The 21,266-nt window shown below is 44.7% G+C and overlaps 1 protein-coding gene across 1 annotated transcript in view; it reads left to right on the top strand.

Annotated features, from left to right (window-relative positions):
• PGBD5 (piggyBac transposable element derived 5) overlaps nucleotides 1-19,416 on the top strand; it is a 257,759-nt gene extending 238,343 nt beyond the window's left edge. Inside the window, exon 7 of the mRNA XM_077283257.1 lies at nucleotides 18,655-19,416. Within this exon, the coding sequence (XP_077139372.1) occupies nucleotides 18,655-18,850 (196 nt within the window). The 3' untranslated portion in view covers nucleotides 18,851-19,416. The remainder of the gene's footprint in view (nucleotides 1-18,654) is intronic.
• Nucleotides 19,417-21,266: the final 1,850 nt, after the last annotated feature.

Below are 21,266 nucleotides of genomic sequence, written 5' to 3'. Positions count from 1 at the left end.
CCAATTAATAGATAATCCGGAAAGAGCCCCAAATTTTTTAATGCTGTTCATAACAGCCTCCAAAGACTCCTGCGCCTCTTCCAAGAACATTAACATGTCGTCCGAGTACAGGGCAATCTTTTCTTCATAGTTTCCGTATCTAAATCCCTTTATGTCCATATCCCTCCATATCACTACCGCCAAGGGCTCAACAGCAATTGCAAACAAGAGAGGAGACAAGGGGCACCCCTGCCACGTTCCCCTACATAAAAGGAAATCCCCCGACAAGAGCCCATTTACTCATATCCTGGCTCTTGGAGAGGCATATAACAATTGCACCCATCTTCTAAATCTCCCGCCAAAACCCAGTGCCTTCATAACCGCCCACAAATACCGCCATTCCACACTATCAAAAGCCTTAGCAGAGTCTAAAGACACCACAACTCTCTGACCCATATTGTTCGACTTTACCTGCATATTGAGAAACAATCGTCTAAGATTATATGCTGTAGAACTATTGGGCATAAAACCGGACTGGTCGCGGTGTATTAGTGTCGTTATCACCTTGTTAAGATGATTAGCCAACATTTTGGGCAAGATTTTGATATCTATAGTTAATAATGAGATTGGTCGATAAGAAGCCGGATCCATCGGATCCTTACCTTGTTTTGGCAACACTACAATTATTGCCTTACGCATGGACCGTGGCAACTCCCCCCTCCATCAGACCAGCAGCATACACCTCCAATAAAGCGGGAAGCAATACCTCTTTATATTTTATATACACCTCCCTTGGGATACCATCCACCCCTGGGGCTTTATCATTAGGCATAGAGGTCAGTGCAGCGTCAAGCTCCTCCAAATTAAACGGCTCTTCAAGAAGTCCCTGATCAACCGTAGAAAGTCTAGGAAGCTGAACCTCTGCCAGAAAACCATCCACCTCCTCCATCGTTGGTTGTACCCTCGATTTAGAAAGATCCGAATAATACTCCGTCATCACCTCCAAAATTGCCCCGCAACCAGTATGCTCCGACCCATCCTTTCCCTTCAAAGCAACTATATGTGTGCAGTCACTCTGTGCCGCCACTATTCTAGAAAGGAGATGACCCGCCTTGTCCCCCTCCTCGTGCACTCTCTTTAAACTTAGTTTTTCACAAGCATCCATCAGTTTGTTTTCTTTTCCTCCAACACTGATCTGCTTTCTATAATTCAGCATCTCACAAACATGTTGCACTTTGCCCTTTAGACAGACACGTGCGTCTTTGGTTTGGCAACATATTTTTGACAGGCATTTTTTAGGCTGAGTCAAACACGCGCATCTGTTGCACCGATCTTCTGATGGACATGGAACACATTCTGGTAATTGGTGGTGGCTAAACGACTAATCATTGTAGGGTGTATACTGAATCTCATACCTCCCATAGCCACCGCTCTTATTAATCATGTACGTCCCCATTCCTGTCATCACCATGTCCCTTTTACTGATCACTTTATCCAACGATTCATCTACCATTATTTTTTATTAAAAACCTGCACCTTCCCAGCAGCAACTGTGTAGGAAACCACTTTACAGTCTTGCAAGGTGTTTGATGCCCGTAAACAATTTTTTTTAAAAAATTGCCCCCCCCCATGGGAAAATGTTTGTCAGCCCATGCACTTATTGTATGGGCATTATAAGTGTAGGAGACACAATCCTTTACATTTGGCCTAGGTTTTAATGAGGCTTTCAGCAATGTCTCCTCATTTTCCACCACTAGATCACCAGGGTTCACGTGTTCCGTGCTGCTACAGAAAGTCAATTTTTGGAAAAGGGTGTCTAGGATCCACATGAAAAATGTTTAAAAAATTAACCACCTATGAGCAAATGCTTGTCAGGCCAGGCACTCCATTACAAGTCTAAGAGACCCATACCCCTACATTGTGCCTACGTCTTAACTCTGTCTCCTGCAACGTGTCCTTTAACTGACACTCGATGACCATGGTGAACGTGCTCTGTACGGTGAATTTTGGGTACGGGAAAAGTGGTGGCACTATTTTTATTTGTAAAAAATGACCCCACATTGGGAGATTTGGGCATTACATTACATTGGGCCTACTTCTTAAGTCTGTCTCCTGCAATGTGTCCTTTAACTGCGACTAGATGACCAGGGTGAACGTGCTCAGTACTGTTATAGGCCGGTGAATTTTGGGCAAGGGGCCTGCAATGGCACTAGTCTATTTTTAAAAAAGGTACCCCCATTGGGGAATTGTTTGGCAGCTCATGCATTCCATTTTAAGTCTCAGTGACCCACACCACTACATTGAGCTTACTTCTTAACTCTGTCTCCTGCAATGTCTCTTGTTTAACTGCCACTAGATCACCAGGGTGAATGTGGTCTGTACTGTTATAGGCCATTGAATATTGGGCAAGTGGGCTGTGATGGCACTATTTTTTTTAAGTCCAAAAAGGACAACACATTGGGGAATTGGGCATGACATTACATTGGGCCTATTTCTTAGCTCGGTCTCCTGCAATCTGTCCTGTACCTGCCAGTAGATCACCAGGGTGAACGTGCTCTGTACGGTGCATTTTGGCCAAGGGGGCTGTGATGGCACTCTTTTATTTTTTTAAAAAAGGATCCCACATTGGGAAATTGGGCATGACATTACATTGGGCCTACTTCTTAACTCGGTTGCCTGCAATCTGTCCTGTACCTGCCAGTAGATCACTAGGGTGAACTTGGTCCGTACCGTTATAGGCCAGTGAATTTTGGGCAAGTGGGCTGTGATGGCACTATTTTTTAAGTCCAAAAAGGACAAGACATTGGGGAATTGGGCATGACATTACTTTGGGCCTATTTCTCAACTCGGTCTCCTGCAATCTGTCCTGTACCTGCCAGTAGATCACCAGGGTGAACGTGCTTTGTACTGTTATAGGCCTGTGAAGTTTGGCCAAGGTGCCTGCGATGGCAGTCTATTTTTAAAAAAGGTACCCCCATTGGGGAATTGTTTGGCAGATCATGCACTGTATTACAAGTCTCAGAGACACACAACACTACATTGGGCTTAATTCTTAACTCTGTCTCCTGCAATGTCTCTTGTTTAACTGCCACTAGATCACAAGGGTGAACGTGATTTGTACTGTTATAGGCTGGTGAAGTTTGGGCAAGGGGGGCTGTGATGGCACTAGTATATTTTAAAAAAAGGTACCCCACATTGGTGAAACCACATCCTTGGCAAACACTTCATAACATTTGTGTACCTTAAAGAGCTCACTTGAAAAGCTCCTTTGTGTTGCCTGGTTGCTAACATTGGACAAAATACACTTAATATAAACTTGATAAAGCAATGCTGTTAGTTTGGTTCAGTGGTTCATTAAAAATATTTCTTTGTCCACTATATTAGTTTCTCTCCTTGAGAGCCTTAACTTTGGCTGCCTCAAATGTACAAATGGCGATTTGTAAACAAGATTGAAATACTGTATACCGAATGCATTCAGACAATCACATAGCTGCATTTCTTGTAAAACATTTACAGATTTGATAGACAATGCTCATAGTGACACAATCTTGATAAATGTTTGTTGACTTCACAAACAGTTCTAAGCCTCTATATGTTTGCTGTTTGTCATTGTAAAACATTAAGGTTTACTGAAACTATGCCTGTGGTGGTTTGATCTAAATCCTTGTGCCTTTCATTTTCTAGGTGTTTATGGCCCGTCGTCTGATGACTCCATGATATCTCAGTTTCATCCAACCTTGAAAAGTGGCCAATTGAAGGTCTGGGTGAAACTAGAGTGACTACATAGTGTAAATCACTGTATAAGACCAGAGAAACATGACTAAGACAGATGCCAAAACTGGGGTTCCTGTACATGTACAGTGTGCTGATACCTGCATAATTGGGGATGCCCATGCAGTGCAGGTAATCTCACAGGGGTTCTCTGTCTTGGTGTTGCTTCTCTGATATTCCAGACGGATGATGTTTAAAAGCCTCTTGGTGATGTTCTAAGTATACGGTATGTAGTTAATCTTCATATATACATAATCACTTTATTTATGTAATCCTTATATGTACTTATTAACCTTTGTATGTTAACATATACAAAAGAGTACGCACTCACAGTATTCAATCATACTATTCCTTGAATTTTGTAGTTTGCAATAAAATTGTGTTGTATTGCAAGCATTAGTCTTTTTTAAAGCAGTTTCTGAACCTTAGTGTTAGAAACATGGCAAATAAAATTGCCAAATTTGCCTGTAAATAATTGTGCAAATAGGGAACAATCATACCATTAAAAATACGAGTGGATTTTCATGGGCCCATCCAGTATGTGGGTTCCAAGCCCTAATGGGGTGCATATGACTGACTATGCAGCAGGGCTGGCCTTGCTGCCAATGTGTAAAACAAAGGAGTACGGGACTACAAAATGCATATTGTGAAGTGGATTATCATTGGCCCATCCAGTATGTGGGTTCAAAGGCTTATTGAGGTGCATATGAATTGCTAGCAGGGCAGGCCTTGAATTGAGTGCAACACTTTTTCAGGAGTCCCCCCTGGACATCTTATGAAAGGGGTATTGTGGTGCACCGTAGTTCTTGGCAGCCCATCCACTCACAGTGTAGGCTACAACAGCTTAGGAGACCCACTGTTTAATAATGGCCCTTTAAGAGAATTAATGCTGCCTGATGCACCAGTAAAAATAGGCTCTGTGACTTTAAGAGTCCCTCCTTCATAAATGAAACCAGATGGGTCTGCTTATGTCACACAACACATGGCCAACTAGGGTGGTTACATGTTACATTGACATTTCACAGTGAATGCATTTGTAGTGGTTGAAAGCAATGTTAAAGTTGAAAAACGCTTCAAAAACGCTGCGTCTGAACTAAGCCTAAGTGGGGAGGAAATTTTCGGTCTGGGGTTAAATATTTGGACTTACAGGCAAGTCATTCACCTGCAAAGGATGTGCCTTAACATATTTCCCAGCAAAATCCGTTTTGGTTTCGTTTTAATGTGTTTTTTGTGGTTCTGGGAAAAATCGCATGAATCTCGGAAAAACTTGTTTAAAGCTGTGAACTAGGAGTCAGGAATGCTTCCAGGGGCGATCCCCATGATGTTCCTGTGTCATTTGAGCAGTGTTTCCATCATTTTCAGAGGTTTTTAGACCTTAAAAGGACCCCCGGGGGATCGCGTAAAAGTACTCAGGTCTCCCATAGACTTACATTGAGCTCGTTGTTCTGGCCGAGTACCAGAGTATTCCAATCTGCTCGACCCGAGCAACGAGCACCCGAGCATTTTAGTGCTCGCTCACCACTAATTATAAGGAAGTCTGCTAGGTGAGGCCCAACTTAATGTGAATCTATATAGGTTTGCTGTAACTGGGGATGGCCATTTTATGTGATTTGTCCTAAGTGAAAAAATAAAAAAATGATATAAATTTTAAAAAATTTGTGCTCATCACTACTAAAAGGCCAAAAGGCAAACTAGACCCACAATTTATTTTTACATTAGAATGTTTTGTACATTACGGAGTTACAGTATATACTTGTGTATAAGCCAAGATTTTCAGCACAAATTTTTGTGCTTAAAACGCCCCCCTCAGCTTATGCACGAGTCAGTTGTCCAGAATAGGGATGAGCGACTTTTACTTTTTTAGGATTGAGTCGGCTTTTGTCAAAAGTCGGGTTGAGTGAAATCGGCCGATTATCACGAAAAGTCGGTGATCGACCGAAACAAGAAACCCAATGCAAGTCAATGGGGAATCAAAGTCGGCAGTGAGTGGAGGACAGGAAAACACCTACAGTGCCCATTTTAATGTAAAAAACATCAATTCTTGTCACTTAAGCTTGTGAATCTTAATTTACCTTATAATAATAGTTAGGCATTGAAAATTGGGGGTCATTTGGCTAAAGTTGTGGGGAGAACTTTGCAAGTGCTGTGATCTCGAGCAAGCAGGGGGGGCCCACTCGTTCGCATTGGCACTGGCACAGGGCCCCTCAAAGTACGGCGGTGTGTTTGATTTGCGGGGGCGCCTCCCACCGGCAGAGACACTTTTGCATACTATGAGGGGCCCTGTGCCAGTGACTTCGCCAGTATGCCCCCCCCACCTCATGAAGGAACCTGCACTTTCATCTGCACCTTCCTCTTTGTCCCCGTGTAAGGTGGTATAGTATGCGGGAAGGGGAATCAGACTTTCAGCAGGGTCAGATTCTGGCTGTGTAGAGTGCAAGGGGAATGTAGTGGTCTGGGTCAATGTACCAGCAGACTCATCTAGCACTGGCTGGGCAATGGGCAGGATGAGGAGGAAACACAGATATAGTCCCAAAGAATAAAGTAGGCTAAATGCAGTTCAAAATTGGTAACAGGAGTAAACAGGCGGCACTGCTTTGTTCAGTGGAGGAGAACACCAAGCAGCGGCATACACCGTTAGTAGGCCCAACCAACCAAGCAGGCCAAATGCAGGTTAATATCTGATATAGGCCGAAAGCCTGAAGATTGAAGCTCCGCTATATTCAGTGGAGGAGAACACCAAGGAGCGGCAGACATCGTTACTAGGGCCCAACCAAACTAGTAGGCCAAATGCAGTTTAAAAATTCCTATAGGCCGAAAGCCTGAAGATTGAAGCTCAGCTATATTCAGTGGAGGAGAACACCAAGGAGCAGCAGACACCGTTACTAGGGCCCAACCAAACTAGTTGGCCAAATGCAGTTTAAAAATTCCTATAGGCCGAAAGCCTGAAGATTGAAGCTCAGCTATATTCAGTGGAGGAGAACACCAAGGAGCAGCAGACACCGTTAGTAGGCCCAACCAACCAAGTAGGCCAAATGCAGGTTAATATCTGATATAGGCCGAAAGCCTGAAGATTGAAGCTCAGCTATATTTAGTGGAGGAGAACACCAAGGAGCGGCAGACACCGTACTAGGGCCCAACCAAACTAGTAGGCCAAATGCAGTTTAAAAATTCCTATAGGCCGAAAGCCTGAAGATTGAAGCTCAGCTATATTCAGTGGAGGAGAACACCAAGGAGCAGCAGACACCGTTACTAGGGCCCAACCAAACTAGTTGGCCAAATGCAGTTTAAAAATTCCTATAGGCTGAAAGCCTGAAGATTGAAGCTCAGCTATATTCAGTGGAGGAGAACACCAAGGAGCAGCAGACACCGTTACTAGGGTCCAACCAAGCTAGTTGGCCAAATGCAGTTTAAAAATTCCTATAGGCTGAAAGCCTGAAGATTGAAGCTCAGCTATATTCAGTGGAGGAGAACACCAAGGAGCAGCAGACACCGTTACTAGGGCCCAACCAAACTAGTTGGCCAAATGCAGTTTAAAAATTCCTATAGGCCGAAAGCCTGAAGATTGAAGCTCAGCTATATTCAGTGGAGGAGAACACCAAGGAGCAGCAGACACCGTTAGTAGGCCCAACCAACCAAGTAGGCCAAATGCAGGTTAATATCTGATATAGGCCGAAAGCCTGAAGATTGAAGCTCAGCTATATTTAGTGGAGGAGAACACCAAGGAGCGGCAGACACCGTACTAGGGCCCAACCAAACTAGTAGGCCAAATGCAGTTTAAAAATTCCTATAGGCCGAAAGCCTGAAGATTGAAGCTCAGCTATATTCAGTGGAGGAGAACACCAAGGAGCAGCAGACACCGTTACTAGGGCCCAACCAAACTAGTTGGCCAAATGCAGTTTAAAAATTCCTATAGGCTGAAAGCCTGAAGATTGAAGCTCAGCTATATTCAGTGGAGGAGAACACCAAGGAGCAGCAGACACCGTTACTAGGGTCCAACCAAGCTAGTTGGCCAAATGCAGTTTAAAAATTCCTATAGGCTGAAAGCCTGAAGATTGAAGCTCAGCTATATTCAGTGGAGGAGAACACCAAGGAGCAGCAGACACCGTTACTAGGGCCCAACCAAACTAGTTGGCCAAATGCAGTTTAAAAATTCCTATAGGCCGAAAGCCTGAAGATTGAAGCTCAGCTATATTCAGTGGAGGAGAACACCAAGGAGCAGCAGACACCGTTAGTAGGCCCAACCAACCAAGTAGGCCAAATGCAGGTTAATATCTGATATAGGCCGAAAGCCTGAAGATTGAAGCTCAGCTATATTTAGTGGAGGAGAACACCAAGGAGCGGCAGACACCGTTACTAGGGCCCAACCAAACTAGTAGGCCAAATGCAGTTTAATATCTGATATAAGCCGAAAGTCTGAAGATTGAAGCTCAGCTTTGTACAGTGGAGGAGAACACCAAGGAGTGGCAGACACCGTTAGTAGGGCGCAACCAAACTAGTATCCCAAATGCAGTTTCATATTAAAAATGTAGGTCGAAAGTCTGAAGATTGAAGCTCTGGAAAAAAAACCTGGAGAACACCAAGGAGCGGCAGACACGGTTAGTAGGCCCAACCAAACTAGTATCCCAAATGCAGTTTCATATTTAAAATATAGGCCGAAAGCCTGATGATTGAAGCTCAGGAAAAAAAACCTGGAGAACACCAAGGAGCGGCAGACACCGTTAGTAGGCCCAACCAAACTAGTAGCCCCAATGCAGTTTTCCAATTCCTATAGGCTGAAAACCTGACAATTGAAGCTCAGCTTTTTTCAGAGGAGGACAGCTGTATTGAGTGGCGCAGACACACACAGGTAGTAGGCCTTAAACAAAAAAGTTGGCTCACTGCAGTTTAAAAAAGGTTACAGGGGTACACAGGCAGCATTGGTGTTGTCAGCGGAGGACGATTGCAAGGAGGGACCGCAGACAGACTTACTAGGCTTAAAATAAAAAAAGTAGGCTCTATGCAGGATTAAATAGGTTACAGGGGTACACAGGCAGCATTGGTGTGGTCAGCAGAGGACGATTGCAAGGAGGGACTGCAGACAGACTTACTAGGCCTAAAATAAAAAAGTAGGCTCTATGCAGGTTTAAATAGGTTACAGGGGTACACAGGCAGCATTGGTGTGGTCAGCGGAGGACGATTGCAAGGAGGAAACGCAGACAGACTTACTAGGCCTAAAATAAAAAAGTAGGCTCTATGCAGGTTTAAATAGGTTACAGGGTACACAGGCAGCATTGGTGTGGTCAGCGGAGGACGATTGCAAGGAGGGACCGCAGATAGACTTACTAGGCCTAAAATAAAAAAGTTGGCTCTATGCAGGTTTAAATAGGTTACAGGGGTACACAGGCAGCATTGGTGTGGTCAGCGGAGGACGATTGCACCGAGGGGCAGACAGTGACACAGTTAGTAGGGCCAAAAAAGTAATAGGCAAAATGCAGTTAAAAATAGGTTACAGGAGTACGCAGGCGGCCTAGCTTTGTTCAGTGGAGGACAACTGTAAGGAGTGTCTGACACTGTTAGTAGGCCAAAATAATAAAGTGAGGTTAATGTCTGGCCAAAAAAAAATTTCACAAATAAACAGGTGGCATACCTAGGTACAGGGGTGGGCTCCTCTGCTGACTTGCAGACAGTGGTAGTTGGCGCAAAGTATTAACTGGTGTAAATGTAGGACAGGGCCCCAGAATATTTTTACTAGCATCAATCATGTCAACAAATTGGTATTGGCAGTGCCATTGAAGGATTTAACAGCACAGACTAAACAGTGGTGGAGCAGTGAGAGGTTATGGGCAGCTGTACTGGCCCAGGGCCCCTCATGTTATGATGGTGTGTCTGACATTGGGTGTGCACCACCACCGCCAGAGACACTTCATTGTACTATGAGGGACCCTGTGCCAGTGCCGTCGCCCAAAAGTGGGCACACCCACCTGTTCAGCCAAACGGCACTCGCACGGGTGCTTGCGCCAAGTTGTGACCACGGCCCCGTGGGGGGAGTCAGCCCATTTAGGGAGGTGTAAAAATGGCCTATGGTGGACATACAGCAGCTGCAAATGGAGAAATTGGAGCAGTCAGTAAGACGAGTCCAAAAGCAAGACCTTTTTACAGGAAAGCTAGGTGTCAGCAGGGAAAGGTGGGGCAAAATAATTAGAAATCCATGATTGGTTCATTTTAATGAAGGTTAGATCATCAACATTTTGGGTAGCCAGACGAGTCCTTTTTTCGGTCAGTATTGAACCAGCAGCACTGAATAGTCTTTCTGATAGCACACTAGCAGCTGGGCAAGCAAGCTCCTGTAAAGCATATTCTGCCAATTCAGGCCAGGTGTCTATTTTGGATGCCCATTATTCAAATGGGAATGACGTGTGAGGGAGAACATCGATAAGGGAGGAAAAATAGTTTGTAACCATACTGGACAAATGTTGTCTCCTGTCACTTTGAATTGATGCTGCAGTACCTGTCGTGTCTGCGGTCATTGCGAAATCACTCCACATCCTGGTCATAAAACCCCTCTGTCCAACGCCACTTCTGATTTGTGCACCTCTAACACCTCTTGCATGTTGCCCCCTGCAGCTCATGTGAGAACCATCACCGCCGCTGTGTGCTGGGAATGCCTGAACCAAACGGTCTACTAGAGTTGCTTGTTTGGTAGCCAATATTTGCTCAAGGTTCTCATGTGGCATGATATTTTGCAATTTCCCTTTATAGCGTGGATCCAGGCCAACCAGTAATCGTCATCGGTCATCATTTTGATAATGCGGGGGTCCCTTTTTAGGATACGCAAGGCATAATCAGCCATGTGGGCCAATGTTCCAGGTGTCAAATCAGTGCTTGTGCTGGGTTGAGGAGCACTTTCTGGCAATTCAACATCACTTGTCTCCCGCAAAAAACCTGTACCTGACCTTGCAATGCCAACAGTTTCTATTGCCCCCTGAGAAGCTTCCTCCTCCCATAAATATTCATCCCCATCATCATCCTCCTCCTCCTCCTCCTTCTCTTCGTCCGCCACCTCGTCCAGGAGAGTTCCCTGAGCAGACAATGGCTGACTGTTATCAAGGCTTCCTCCTCGACTGCAGACGCCTGCTCCTTTTATGTGCATCAAACTTTGCATCAGCAGACGCATTAGTGGGATGCTCATGCTTATGATGGCGTCGTCTGCACTGACCAGCCGTGTGCATTCCTCAAAACACTGAAGGACTTGACAGAGGTCTTGTAGCTTCGACCACTGCACACCTGACAACTCCATGTCTGCCATCCAACTGCCTGCCCTTGTATGTGTATCCTCCCACAAAAACATTACAGCACGCCTCTGTTCGCACAGCCTCTGAAACATGTGCAGTGTGGAGTTCCACCTTGTTGCAGCGTCGATTATTAGGCGGTGCTGGGGAAGCTTCAACAATCGCTGATGGTTCTGCATACGGCTGGAGTGTACGGGCGAACGGCGGATGTGAGAGCAAAGTCGTCGCACCTTCAGGAGCAGGGCTGGAAACCCTCGATAACTTTTCAGGAAGCACTGCACCACCACGTTCAAGGTATGAGCCAGGCAAGGTGTGTGTTTCAGTTGTGAAAGGGCTATGGCAGCCATAAAATTCCTCCCGTTATCACTAACTACCTTGCCTGCCTCAAGATGTACACTGCCCAGCCATGACAGAGTTTCTTGCTGCAAGAACTCGGCCAGAACTTCCGCGGTGTGTCTGTTGTCGCCCAAGCACTTCATTTCCAACACAGCCTGCTGACACTTACCACTAGCTGTTCCATAATGGGACACCTCGTGTGCAACACTGGCAGCTGCGGATGGAGTGGTCGTGCGAATGCGCTCTGTGGATGAGCTTTCGCTTCGGATGGAAGAGGAGGAGGAGGGGTGGCGAACGCCTACAGCCAACTGTTTCCTAGACCGTGGGCTAGGCAGAACTGTCCCACTGTGGCTGTCCCCTGTGGACCCTGCATCCACCACATTAACCCAGTGTGCCGTGATGGACACGTAACGTCCCTGGCCATGCCTACTGGTCCATGCATCTGTTGTGAGGTGCACCTTTCTACGGACTGATTGCCTCAGTGCATGGAGAATGCGGTCTTTGACATGCTGGTGGAGGGCTGGGATGGCTTTTCTCGAAAAGAAGTGTCGACTGGGTAGATCATAGCGTGGTACTGCGTAGGCCATCAAGGCTTTGAAAGCTTCGCTTTCAACCAACCGGTAGGGCATCATCTCTAAAGATATAAGTCTAGCAATGTGGGCGTTCAAACCCTGTGTACGCGGATGAGAGGGTGAGTACTTTCTTTTCCTAACGAGAGTCTCTTGTAGGGTGAGCTGGACTGGCGAGGTGCATATGGTGGAACTAGCGGTGGTGGTGGTGGTGGTGGTGGACATGGCGGATTGAGAGAGGTTTGGTGATGGTATTCTCGATGTAGGCCTACATGCAGTGTTTCCTAACAATTAACTTGTGATTTCCTGCATGCTTTGCCCTAGCGACGACACCTCCACATTTGCTGCTGTTGTTGTTCTAACCGGTGGGCTTACAGTGAGGGAAGCGATGTAGCGTTGCTGACTACCTGGATTCTGAGCAGGTGCACCAATGGTAGGGAACGTTTGGGAGTTATTCCTGGCTTGCAAGTGCATGCTGGTTACATGTTTGAACATGCACGTTGTATTTAAATTGTGGGGATTCTTCCCTCTGCTAAATGTTTTTGAGCATTTCTTACAGATAACTTTGCACTCATCATTCGGATCTTGGTTAAAAAATTGCCACATTAAACTCTTCCTACTATGGAATACCTTTTCAGGCATTGCACGCTGTGTTACTTTCACCGGATGGTAACGCTGTCCTAAAACAGGTTTTGGTTTTGCCAAACTTTTTTGGCCAGAGACGGGCCTGCCAGATGAAAGCAAATGTGATGTACATGGCTGCTGCGGATCCTCCTCCTCCGCTTCTGAGCTACTGCCAGCGGCACCCTCTTCCCCCAATGGCTGCCAATCTGGGTCAACAACTGGGTCATCTATCACCTCCTCTTCAATATCATGTTCAGCTATCTCTGTGTCACCGTGTAAGGTGCTATAACGTTCGGGACGGGGCACCATCGTCTCATCAGGGTCAGTTTCTGGCTCAGTACACTGCGAGGGCAATGTAGTGATGTGAGTCAATGGAACAGCATAACAATCTAGCTGTGGCTGTGCATCAGTGCACTCCATGTCCGAATCATCTTCTAGTGGGCTGTTAACTATTTCCCTTTCTAACCCAGGCACGGTATGTGTAAAGAGCTCCATGGAGTAACCGGTTGTGTCGCCTGACGCATCCTTCACTGTTGTTCTGGGGGAAGGACACAAGGAAGCAACTTGTTCCTGACCGGGAGCATCCACCGACGACTGGCTACTTTTCAATTTTTAACTATCCGAGGAGGAAGCTAAAGAGCTGGAGGCAGAGTCAGCAAGGAAAGCCAAAACTTTTTCCTGCTGCTCCGGCTTTAACAGCGGTTTTCCTAGTCCCAGAAAAGGTAGCGTTCGAGGCCTTGTGTAGCCGGACAATGACACTGGCTCAACAACACGAGACTTAGGTGCTATTTTTCCCTCTACCACCCGATGCTCCACCAGCACCACCACCACCATCAGCATTACCAGCTGGCATTGACCGCCCACGGCCACGACCTCTTCCACCAGCCTTCCTCATTCTTGTGAAAATTTAACCAAACTAACAACCGTTATATGGTACTGAAAAACAAGGTAGAAGGTGTATGTTAACTTGTGAATATAAATCTCCCTTTTTATGTGTGGGTGAGTGCTGAAAAAATCAGGCCCACTGTATTACACTACAGTTTCTGTGGCAGAAAATGACTGGCAGAGATACCACAGACAGGACTGGCGCAGATGCACTGATTGGCAATATAAATCTCCCTTTTTTTTGGGAGAGACTAGTGAATAAATCAGGCCAACTGTATTACACCACAGTTTCTATGTCAGAAAATGACTAACAGATACCACAGACAGGACTGGCGCAGATGCACTGATTGGCAATATTAATCTCCCTTTTTATGTGTGGGAGAATAGTGAATAAATCAGGCCCACTGTATTACAGTATACTTTCTGTGGCAGAAAAAGACTGGCAGCGATACCACAGACAGGACTGGCGCAGATGCACTGATTGGCAATATTAATCTCCCTTTTTATGTGTGGGAGAATAGTGAATAAATCAGGCCCACTGTATTACAGTATACTTTCTGTGGCAGAAAAAGACTGGCAGAGATACCACAGACAGGACTGGCGCAGATGCACTGATTGGAAATATAAATCTCCCTTTTTTGGGGGGGAGACTAGTGAATAAATCAGGCCAACTGTATTACACCACAGTTTCTATGTCAGAAAATGACTAACAGAGATACCACAGACAGGACTGGCGCAGATGTACTGATTGGCAATATTAATCTCCCTTTGTATGTGTGGGAGAATAGTGAATAAATCAGGCCCACTGTATTACAGTATACTTTCTGTGGCAGAAAAAGACTGGCAGAGATACCACAGACAGGACTGGCGCAGATGCACTGATTGGAAATATAAATCTCCCTTTTTTTGGGGGGAGACTAGTGAATAAATCAGGCCAACTGTATTACACCACAGTTTCTATGTCAGAAAATGACTAACAGAGATACCACAGACAGGACTGGCGCAGATGTACTGATTGGCAATATTAATCTCCCTTTTTATGTGTGGGAGACTAGTGAATAAATCAGGCCCCACTGTATTACACCACAGTTTCTGTGGCAGAAAATGACTGGCAGAGATACCACAGACAGGACTGGCGCAGATGCACTGATTGGAAATATAAATCTCCCTTTTTTTGGGGGGAGACTAGTGAATAAATCAGGCCAACTGTATTACACCACAGTTTCTATGTCAGAAAATGACTAACAGAGATACCACAGACAGGACTGGCGCAGATGTACTGATTGGCAATATTAATCTCCCTTTTTATGTGTGGGAGAATAGTGAATAAATCAGGCCCACTGTATTACAGTATACTTTCTGTGGCAGAAAAAGACTGGCAGAGATACCACAGACAGGACTGGCGCATATGCACTGATTGGCAATATTAATCTCCCTTTTTTATGTGTGGGAGACTAGTGAATAAATCAGGCCCACTGTATTACAGTATACGTTCTGTGGCAGAAAAAGACTGGCAGAGATACCACAGAGAGGACTGGCGAAGACGCAATGATTGGCAATATTAATCTCCCTTTTTATGTGTGGGAGAATAGTGAATAAATCAGACCCACTGTATTACAGTATACTTTCTGTGGCAGAAAAAGACTGGCAGAGAAACCACAGACAGGACTGGTACAGATGCACTGATTGGCAATATAAATCTCCCTTTTTTTTTTTTTTTTTTTTTGGGAGACTAGTGAATAAATCAGGCCCACTGTATTACACCACAGTTTCTATGTCAGAAAATGACTGACAGAGATACCACAGACAGGACTGGCGCAGATGCACTGATTGGCGGCAATATAAATCTCCCTTTTTTTTTTTTTTTTTTTTGGGGAGGCTAGTGAATAAATCAGGCCCACTGTATTACAGTATACTTTCAGTGGCAGAAAAAGACTGGCAGAGATACCACAGACAGGACTGGCGCAGATGCACTGATTGGCAATATAAATCTCCCCTTTTTTTTTTGGGGGGGAGACTAGTGAATAAATCAGGCCCACTGTATTACAGTATACTTTCTGTGGCAGAAAAAGACTGGCAGAGATACCACAGACAGGACTGGCGCATATGCACTGATTGGCAGTATTAATCTCCCTTTTTTATGTGTGGGAGACTAGTGAATAAATCAGGCCCACTGTATTACAGTATACTTTCTGTGGCAGAAAAAGACTGGCAGAGATACCACAGACAGGACTGGCGAAGACGCAATGATTGGCAATATTAATCTCCCTTTTTATGTGTGGGAGAATAGTGAATAAATCAGGCCCACTGTATTACAGTATACTTTCTGTGGCAGAAAATGACTGGCAGAGATACCACAGACAGGACTGGTGCAGATGCACTGATTGGCAATATAAATCTCCCTTTTTTTTTTTTTTTTTCTTTTTGGGAGACTAGTGAATAAATCAGGCCCACTGTATTACACCACAGTTTCTGTGACAGAAAATGACTGGCAGAGATACCACAGACAGGACTGGCACAGATGCACTGATTGGCAATATAAATCTCCCTTTTTATGTGTGGGACAGTGCAGAAAAAAACAGGCCCACTGTTTTACACTACACAGTTTCAAGGGCAGAAAGTGGCTGGAAGATATATAACAAAAAACAAAAAGGGACTGTACTACAATTACTATCTCCCTACAATAATCTCAGAAAAGTATGGCAGGCAGCAATAAAAAGGACTGCTGCACACAAAAGTGTGGACAAACAAACAAGATAGCTGTGCTGAAAGGAAGGAGCAACAGGATTTTTGCTTTTAAAAAAGCAGTTGGTTTGCACAGCGGCGTACAAACAGCAATGCAGCTATCATGGAGCCTTCTAGGGCAGCCCAATAAGCTACAGAGCTGATGAAGAAAAATCTAGCCTCCACTGTCTCTGCAAAGAAAAGGTGGTGTTGGACAGTGGGAATCGCTACAGCACAAGCAGTTTCAGGATTAATGTTCCCTCCCTAACGCTATCCCTGCTTCTGACGAATCTGCAGCAACCTTTCCCTATGCTGATATCGGCAGAAGTAAGATGGCGGTCGTCGTGCACGACCCTTTATAGCCCCTGTGACGCCGCAGAGAGCAAGCCAATCACTGCCATGCCCTTCTATAAGATGGTGGGGACCGAGACCTATGTCATTACGCTGCCCACACTCTGCATCCACCTTCATTGGCTCAGAAAAGGCGCTGAAAGCGTCATACGAAACGCGACTTTGGCACGAAGATCGCCGACCGCATGGCCGACACCACACTGGGATCGGGTCGGGTTTCACGAAACCAGACTTTGCCAAAAGTCGGCGATTTATGAAAATGACCGATCCGTTTCGCTCAACCCTAGTCCAGAACGCTGGTGGGGGAGGGAGAGCGGCGTAGCAGTGGCAGGAGCCGGTGGCGGTGGCACAGTGACAGCTGCAGCCGCCGGCTAACTGAAGAGATCATACTCACCCTCCTCACACCTGCATCTCCGTTCTCCTGGCTCCGGTGGCTCTCCTCTCCTGTGCTGAGCGGTTATATGGTACCGCTCATTTAGGTAATGAATATGGATGGGTCTCCACTCCAATAGGCGTGGAGCGCATATTTATTACCTTAATGAGCGGTACCACGTGACCACTGAGCAGAGGAGAGGAGAGCCACCGGCGCCATGACAACGTAGAAGCAGGGGTGGAGATGCAGGTACAAGGAGGGTGAGTATGATGGGGAGAGGGGGCAATATGAGCCATGCATACAATTAGGAAAAGGGGGGAGCCGAGCCATGGGGGATGGGGGAACCGAGCCATGCAGGAGGGGGAGCCGAACCATGCAGACCGGGGGAGCTGAGCAATACGGGACCTGGGGAGCTGAGCAATGTGGAACCAGAAGAGCTGAGCAATGCAGGACCTGGCGTGTTGAGCAATGCAGGACCTGGGGAGCTGAGCAATGCGGACCAGGGGAACTGAGCAATGCGGTACCTGGGGAGTTGAGCAATGCGGACCGGGGGAACTGAGAATGCAGGACCTGGGGAGCCATGCATACAACAAGGAGAGCCACACATACCAGGACAGGACAGGGGGAGCCACATATCAGGACAAGACAGGGAGGAGCCACATACCAGGACAGGATGGGGAGCCACATACCAGGACAGGACAGGGGGAGCCATCCATAGCAGGACAGGACAGAGGGAGCCACGTAGCAGGATAGGACAGGGGAAGTCATGCAGCAGGACAGGACAGGGGAAGCCATGCATAGCAGGACAGGGATGAGGGGGACAGTGCATACCCGCCTTATACTCGAATCAATAAGTTTACCCAGTTTTCCGTGGTAAAAGTAGGTGCCTCGGCTTATACTTGGGTCAGCTTATACTCGAGAATATAGTATGTAAATAATATACTTTAGAATGGTTTATTCTTCTACTGTTTTCCTGTAGTCCACAAAGAAATATAAAGAAAAATAATTTAGTAGCATATTTTGTATTCATCTAATCAAATCAAATGCAGAAATCTAGAGGAATACAGCATTTAAAATTTTATTTAAAGTGAACCTGTCACCAGGATTGGCTGATATAAGATACGGCCACTGCCTTTCATGTCTTATCTACAGCATTCTATAATGTTGCAGATAAACCCCTGATCCGACCAGAAAGATAAGTGTGCATAGGGAAAGTATTGCAGTGCGCAGGCGCCGGGAAAGGTCAGAGAGGCCCTGCGCATGAGCACTGCAGTACTTTGCTCTGCCCTCAACTGGACAGATAAGTACGCCTGCACAGGAGCGCGATGTCGGGGAGCCATGAAGTAAGCAGGAGGGTAGCGATCATATGAAGATGGGAGGCGCTGGACCCGGATTTGCGACACTCATATGACCGGACTGCCCCCCTGGTGAGTATAATAAAACATATTTTTCTTCTCTTGCAGGTCGGATTGGGGGCTTATCTACAGCATTATAGAATGTTGTAGATAAGCCCTGAAAGGCGGTGGCCGTATCTTATATCTGCCAAGCCTGGTGACAGGTTCCCTTTAAAAATAATTACACATGGTTTTGAATGCACCTTAATTGTTTTACATTTTTGAGATATTTGCAAGAATATGGTAAAAAACATGAAAAGAAAATAAAAAAATCTAAAACTCAAGGGATACATGTAATTTCTACAAAGTTAAATAAAAGTATAGTAAATATTTATATATTATATATTCCTCAATATAATCAATTTTCTATTCTCTTTCAGGTACTTTATTTCACACAAACCAAACAAGACTTGGCAGCAAGTATTTTGGTATTCTTTAAGCATTGCTATAAATAATGCATACATCCTCTACAAAATGTCTGATGCCTACCATGTTAAATGTTATAGCCGTGCCCATTTTGGCGAAAGACTTGTTCAAGAGCTGCTTGGCTTGGAGAAAACTTCATCTCAGGATTAATTACCACCGTTTGATGGCTGTTTGGAGAAGAATTTGAAGCTCTTCTGCTCTGAAATGCCAGTCAGAACTGTATACATTAAAACATCTGCAAATATTGTTATTTCTTTCGGCAAGCCTGTGAACCGCACCATTTCCTACATTCCTTTCTAAATATGTAGTAATTAAAAAATACTATAAATTTTAAATTATACAATCTACCATGTAAAAGATTTACCAAAAAATATGCATCAAAGTGTACGATATTATGCAAATGTTTTACGCAGGTGTAGAAAAAATGCTGCAAAGTGAGAATGCTTTCAAAACTACAAGTGTTCATAGCTTACTTTTAACCCATTCACCCTCAAGTCTGTTTCCACCTTCCTGACCAGGCCAATTTTTTCAAAGCTGACCAGTGTTACTTTATGAGGTAATAACTTTGGAAAGCTTCAACAGATCCCACTGATTCTGTGATTGTTTTCTTGTGATTTATTGTACTTCATGAAAAATTTGTTTAATATGACTTGTATTTATTTCTGCAAATATCGGAAATTTGGGGAAAATAGCTAATAAATAACATTTACCACATGTCTACTTTACATTAGAACAATTTTTGAAATTGTTAAGAAGTTAGAAGGAATAAAAGTTGACCAGCGATTTCTCATTTTACCAACAAAATTTACAAAACCATTTTTGTTTTAAGGACCACATCACAATTGAAGTGACTTTGAGGGGTTTATATGACAGAAAATACCCAAAAGTGACACCATTCTAAAAACTACACCCCTCAAGGTGCACAGAACCACATTCAAGAAGTTTATTAACCCTTCAGGTGCTTCACAGGAACTGAAGCAATGGGGAAGGAAAAAGTGAACATTTAACTTTTTTCCCCAAAGTGTTATTTTAGACACAATTTTTTTTTCATGAGGGTAACAGGAGAAAATTTGTTGTGCAATTTCGCCTGAGTATGCCGATACCTCATATGTGGAGGAAAATCACTGATAGAGCACACAGCAGGACTCAGAAGGGAAGGAGCATTGTTTGACTTTTTGAATGAAAAATTGTCTGGAATCAAGACCGAAAGCCATGTCGCGTTTGGACAGTCCCTGATGTGCCCCCCACAAGTGACCGCATTTTGGAAATTAGACCCCTCAAGGAACTTAACTAGATGTGTGAGCACCTTGAACCTCTAGGTGCTTCACAGAAATTTAAATGTTGTCATGAAAATAAAAAAAATTACTTTTTCCGCAGATTTTTTTTAGCCCCTTTTTTTTTATTTTCACAAGGGTAACAGGAGAAAAAGTACCCAAAATGTTTTTGCTTTTTGCCCAATTTCCCCAGAGTATAGAGATCCCCCAGAAGTGACCTTAGGAACTATACCCCTCAAGGAATTTATCTAGAGGCATAGTTTTATGGTAATGATTGCAATGATTTTGATTTTACTAGTGTATGAATTTATAATGTGGTGGTATGCGTAAGTTGTGCTGAGTACATCAGATTATAAAAGTGTGTTGTATAAACTGGGTAAAAACTAATTTTTTGCTTTGAAGCAAGCCTTATTGCAAAGGCCAGGTTTCTCAGGGCAGGTTTGACAATACTAAATTGTGACTTTTCAGATTCCCCTCTAGGAGCATACTTTGCACCTTTTTTTTAATCTTCCCTTTTATTCCAATTTATTGTACCATACTTTATCTTTTCGCATGGCACTGTATGGTTTGAGGATCGGATCTGGTACATCTACACCCGCCATGTACTTATTGTAATCTAGGATACAATCTGGCTTTGAGACTTGTATTGCATACCTTGGACAGTGACAAGGGAGCTGTTGTCATGGTGTATGGTGGACAAGATAATGCCACCCTCTAGTCCTTAGCGGCTCAGGGAGGACTCTCTGATTTTTGTGTACGGTGCTGCATGCAACTGTAGCTCTGACAGAGAGAATCTTGAAGAGTGAGATGACGGTGTAAAAGTTATCTTTGTACAGGTGATATCCAGCAGTGGGTGCAGCAATTCCCACTCAACTCCAGAACAGGGGGCATTCGGGGGTTCAATCTGAGTGTCCTTTTCTTTTTAGACCCTAAATCTGTGGGTGTACTCTCGGGTACTATTGCACTATTGCACAATTGATACAGTTTAATTCCAAACTTGGCCCTCTTACTGGGCAGGTATTGTTGGAATATGAGCCTGCTTTTCAAAGAGATTCATCTATAGTGATGTCCCTCTGGGGTGTGTACGCCTGTGCAAATTTTCTGCTGAAGTGTTCAACTATTAGTTGAATTTTAGATAGACAATCAAAGTTAGGATTGTCTTGGGAAGGATAATGCGCATTATCACTAGAGATGAGCGAATATTTCAATGTTCAGTTCGGATTACGATCGCCTATTTTGCAATATTCGCAGATTAATTCACTGAATATTCAATGAACATAACCGAACACCAT

Source organism: Ranitomeya variabilis, chromosome 2, assembly GCF_051348905.1.
Source record: "Ranitomeya variabilis isolate aRanVar5 chromosome 2, aRanVar5.hap1, whole genome shotgun sequence".
NCBI lineage: Eukaryota > Metazoa > Chordata > Amphibia > Anura > Dendrobatidae > Ranitomeya > Ranitomeya variabilis.
The sequence above is the reverse complement of the archived record's forward strand: the minus strand, read 5'-3'. Positions and strand labels throughout refer to the sequence as shown.